The 5,100-nt window shown below is 43.3% G+C and overlaps 1 protein-coding gene across 1 annotated transcript; it reads left to right on the plus strand.

Annotated features, from left to right (window-relative positions):
* Positions 1-2,562: 2,562 nt before the first annotated feature.
* LOC119652249 (myosin heavy chain, cardiac muscle isoform-like) lies at positions 2,563-3,645 on the plus strand. The gene is made up of 3 exons (XM_038056229.1): positions 2,563-3,099; positions 3,170-3,438; positions 3,497-3,645. The coding sequence occupies exons 1-3, from the start codon at positions 2,652-2,654 to the stop codon at positions 3,545-3,547; spliced, it is 768 nt and encodes a 255-aa protein (XP_037912157.1). The 5' UTR covers positions 2,563-2,651; the 3' UTR covers positions 3,548-3,645.
* The last annotated feature ends 1,455 nt before the right edge of the window (positions 3,646-5,100 follow it).

Genomic DNA, 5,100 nt, shown 5'->3' on the forward strand with positions numbered 1-5,100 from the left:
GCAGCAACGTAAGACGGAGCATGACGGGATTGGGAAAGATAACGCACAGGAAGGTTAGAGAGGACAAGGTCAAGAGTGCGATCTAAGTGGTTTCTAGGAAGGTTAAACTGGAGGGCGCCACTGGTGTACATGAAAGTGGATAGAGGAAGGGGAGGGGAGGAAGGGTGGGCCGAGTTATTAGGGAGGGAGGGAAAACCAGGAGTCATGGGCCAGGAGAGCATAGGAAGATTAAAGTCGCCACAGAGAATGAAAGGAAATGGGGGAAACAAAACGATTAGGACCTCTCATAATCTGTTGAAGAAATCCTCGTACAGAGAAGTCTGGCTTAGGCAGGGAAAATATACACACTATATGATAAAGGGGCATACGTTTAGCGGAAAGACACGTAGGGTGACAGAATCGTAGGAGGAGGAGGAAAAGATGATTTCGGCACGGAGAGAGGACTTAACAGCTATTATTGCTCCTCCGCCTGTTGTCTTGCCAAACGCAACGCAGTCTCTGTCACAACGAAAGACAGAGTAAATTTCGAGGAGCTCAGAATCTAAAATCCTGTGATCCAGGCAGGTTTCAGAAATGCAGATGACATGATGTTGGAATGCAATGGAGGCAGACAGTTTGAAATCCGACAGCTTGATCCTTAGACCCCTTACATTTTGATAAAATAGCGTATAGTAGTCGGAATGATTCAAATTCGACGAGGCAAGCGGGCGGCCTGGAAATTTTCACGAAGCTTACACCTCTGATAAGGCTTGACGAAGACCCCCTGTGGCCAAAAGGAAGATTGGACGATAGCATCGAAGTCGTGAGGATATGTCACTTTGAAGGAAGCTATCACTCGGTCAGGACAACCATCCTTTGTCAGCTTCACACATGAAAGAGGTGACAAAGTTGAGTTGGTTTTGCTTCTGATATAGGCCAGAATTTCGTCGGACATGGTGGAGTACGCTAGCCTTGACACGAACAGCTGTTTCGGCGGCGAGGCGACGTTCAATTGGGGGCGGAAAGGCCTGCAGTTCAGCGGTGGCAGGCGTCGATGATACACAGGAGGAAACGTGTGGTGGTGCTAATGCACCGACTGTAGGATAATCGCCAGAAGTGTGTCCCTCGGATGAAGGGTGATATTTCAGTTGGCTAGCGGACGTCGTCGGGTTGATACAATCAATACAAATACAAAAGAAAGACACGATCTAGAAAGCGGTCTCTGGAATCCTCACCAAACCAGGTAAGCGGTACATCAACCGAGATACTTGGCTTTGGAATGACGATGTTGAAATGAAGATCCGTGAAAAAAAACGCCTCTATCACAAGTTTCTCGACGAAAAACGGCTCGCCAATTGACAAATTTATAAGAATGCCAACTGGAAAGCAATGGAAGCGATCGCTGTCACCCGAGCGGACCATTACAAAAATCTTTACGATAAACTGGACACTAGGGATGGCGAGAGAGATATATATCGACCTGCTAAAAGCCGAAACGAACGCACACAGGATATTGAACTCTTCTGTTGCGTTAATGACAAGAACGGTATTTTGCTTACCAACCATCGAGCGGTGACGGATAGACGACGAGAATACTGCCACCAGATTTCAACTGAAAATTTTGCTCATCCTCCACCTTCACAATCATTGCCGACATTAGGAGCAGTTCCACCTGTCAGTGCAACTGAAGTCGAAAAGGCAATAAAACGAATGAAACCAGGGAAAGCCACAGGACCCGACGGCATTGCATCTGAGCTCTGGAAAGTGAAGAATAAAACTGAGTTTTTGACGACCGATCCCTATGAAACAGGCACAATCACTATCAGATTTAAATACCTCAGGTCAACGCTATCAGCCAATGGAAACCTGCGTTATGAAATTGCTTCACGCATTAAGGCAGCCTCGATGGATTGGCATTCCACAACTGGTGGTAGAATTTGGACCGGCAATGTCGTCCGTCTTGTCACTCTCTATGGTTCTGGGTGTTGGCCGACTATAAAGGACAATGAACGGCGTCTTGCGGTAATGGAGACGAAGATGTCACGTTGAACTAGTAGCGTGACACGTTTTAATAGGTTTCACTTGCCAAGATTGATTTGAACATCGAAGTCGATGGTAAACGACCAAAAGGCAGGCCAAAACAACGGTCACTTGATATGCTGTAAGGGGATTTAAACGCCTCGAGATTGTATCCAGATCAGGCATTTGATTGAGCCAAATGGCGGAACCAATCATCACGAGCCGACCCCGCTTGTGGACGGTACAAAAGCTGAAGAAAAAGAAGACAGGTATTCTCCTTCAAGACTTCCCTTGATGTCCTTGGACTCTCACACAGTCTGATTCAAACCATGCAGAAATACACTATTCTGCATACGTGTTCGATGTTGCGGGAAGTTCTCAACAAATTCTCTCACTAATGTACGAGCGGCCAACACTACCAGCGCCCCTTTATCTTTTAAGTAGGTGGGATCGTCCGAGCCTAAGTAACAAGCACTTAGTGGTAGTATTAGGGGAAATCCAGCATCCGCCGAGATTGTGATAACTCGGAATAAAAATATTCCTTCAAGTAAGCATTGCTGTCGATGCGTCAATCAATTGTTTTCATACAAAAAATAGGAGCAATATCCAGAAAGTTTTTATTTTGAGCGCATTTACTACATATAAATAAGAGCATGGACAATTTAAATAATATCATGGGCGCGGCAGAAACAATCTCACCAAAGAAAGAGCCATCAAGACCAGAATTCTTTTTGCATATAATCAAATCATCAACATCAGCCCCGGACTCAACTAATCCCTCGGAACCAAGTAGTGAGCAAGCTCAATCAATGGAAGAATATAAAGAATCCGCTGAACTACAAGAGGCTCATCAGAAATTCAAGGAAATATCAGAAAGTATTGACAATGAAGAGAAGAACCTCCAAAAACTCGAAGAACGCCGCAGAAAACTAGAACAAGATATGGAGCGATTACAAAGAGATATTGAAGCCGAAAAGGAACTTTTCCGTCAAAAGATCGAAGCTGATTTAGCACGAAAGTCTGAGTTCTCGGAGTTTAGCTTGGACGATTCAACCTTAACTGCAAGTATTTCCAAAATGGATCCTTTAAGTATAAACACGGGTAAATAGAAAAGTCTTGAATATTCAAAGTAGACATTTTTATCATTTATTCTATTTAATACAATTATTAGAAGAAGTTGAAGACCGTCTTCGTGAGTACCGCGAAGCTGTCGAAGATTCACAACTCCAATCTCTACTAAAAGAGGACGATGCTGATATCAAAAGGCTTCGAGAGAATCTAGTTACGTATAAGCGTGCCTTATCAGGCACACGGAAGGAGGAAATTGTAAAACAAAAGCGAAAGGCAGCAGCGAAAATTTTTCAAAGACATCTGGAAGAAGTTGATGTGAAATGCAATGAGCAAATGAGTAAATTGTCAACAATTCAAAAAAGTATTGGAGTAAGTACAATTGAGTAGGAAGTCCCGAAAAACTGACGCGTCAACTCTATTTTTCTAGAATATCAATGTGAAAGGGAAGGACGAAACCAGGGACGGGTTCAACTTTTAAGCAAATTTTTCTGATGAGTTGAAGCTACTTATTTAGTAAAAATATTCAGTACTTTGTATTTGCAAATTTTTATTAGAAAAAAAAATATTTAAACTTTTTTTACGGATTATGTACAAAGTTGTGCAGGATTGGGGCAATGTGGAATTACGGAGTTTCCTGGTTGGGAATCTGTTTCTTCTTGAAATGGTCTTTTGTCAAACGGTCACATCTAGGTAATTTTACCGCTTCCTCCATGTCTTCCGTATTAGCGAAACAATCCAGATCCCTTATTTCAAAGGGTGCATATGGATTCCGGATAGCTGAGTGGTTAGAGCACAAGGCTGTCGTTCGGAAGGTTGCGGTTCAACTCACTGTATTGTATCGTAATTTGACGCAATGCTTGACCGCATTGCCTTCTGCAGTGTACTGTCGTGTAGCGTTACGGTCTTGAATGAAGTGATCTAACACACTTCTAGGCCCTGATCCAATATGGATTGTTACGCCAACGATTATTTCCAGATTAAAAAAACCGAAAAATGACTGACGGTTTCGTCCAGGGCAGAGGCAACTCATCAGACGTTGCCTCACCCCTGCCCTGGGAGCAGCGTGACCAAAGTGCCAACAGATGGAAAAACGCTCCCTTTTGTCATCGCAAAAACACAACAAGGTTGCGAATTATATTGGACTAAAACGCCAGTTGTTTTAGTCTAAGCTAGACTAAAGCTGGATAGTTGTTTAGGATATGCGGGATCCTAAGTCCACATCCACATGATGATTATTCCAGGTTATCACAATCTCGGCAGATGCCGGATTTTACCTAATACTAGCACTAAGTGTCAAGCATTTTGGCTCGGACGATCCTACCTACTTAAAAATTAAAGGAGTGCATGGTTTGAACCAGACTGTGCGAAAGTCCCAGGACATCAAGGGAAGCCGTGAGGGATTTAGGTACAATATCTGTAGCTGACAATATTATGGGAACTACAACCACCCGCTCGAGACGCTTCACCTTCTTCTCCACGTATTTCCGTTCGATGTTGCTATTATGGGGGGGGGGGGGGGTAGCAACATCAATAATATATGCGGAGCGACCCGTCTGATCAACTAACAGTACGTCAGGTTTGTTATGTCCGGTATGGCGATCGGTCAGAACTTGCCGGTCCCAATACATGCTGTAAGCAGATCTGTCAAACACTGCTTGCGGCTCATATTGGTAAACCAGACTTTTTCCCGTGATCAGCCCATGCTTGTTTAGCTTTCATTTTTGTAATCTTCCCTGGATATTCATTTTAGTTTGTTTGCTCTCTGTTTCTTAATCAGTTCTATTTTTTCCGTACTTTTTAACTGATAACTTCTGTGCCAGATGCAAAACGCTTTCAAAAATTAGAATCCTGCAGTGAAGTACAGACAGTCTAAATTCAATAACCGTAGAACTTATATTTTACATTTGTTAAAGTTTTTAGATGTTTAACTTTCTTTACTTCGTGTCACCGTATGCTCGTTAGAGGCAGAAGTGAGACTCGCTTCATGTGTTTCTCTTCTGCCCCTAACTCATGGCACACTTTTCTCGCCGG

The sequence above is a fragment of the Hermetia illucens genome, chromosome 3 (assembly GCF_905115235.1).
Source record: "Hermetia illucens chromosome 3, iHerIll2.2.curated.20191125, whole genome shotgun sequence".
In the NCBI taxonomy this organism is placed as follows: Eukaryota; Metazoa; Arthropoda; class Insecta; order Diptera; family Stratiomyidae; genus Hermetia; species Hermetia illucens.

Excerpts from the sequence above, each read along its gene's own strand:
- LOC119652249 (XM_038056229.1), top strand. The coding sequence starts at position 2,652 with ATGGACAATTTAAATAATATCATGGGCGCGGCAGAAACAATCTCACCA. Across the intron at positions 3,100-3,169 it reads TCCTTTAAGTATAAACACGG|AAGAAGTTGAAGACCGTCTT; the intron begins GTAAATAGAAAA and ends TACAATTATTAG. Across the intron at positions 3,439-3,496 it reads CAATTCAAAAAAGTATTGGA|AATATCAATGTGAAAGGGAA; the intron begins GTAAGTACAATT and ends CTATTTTTCTAG.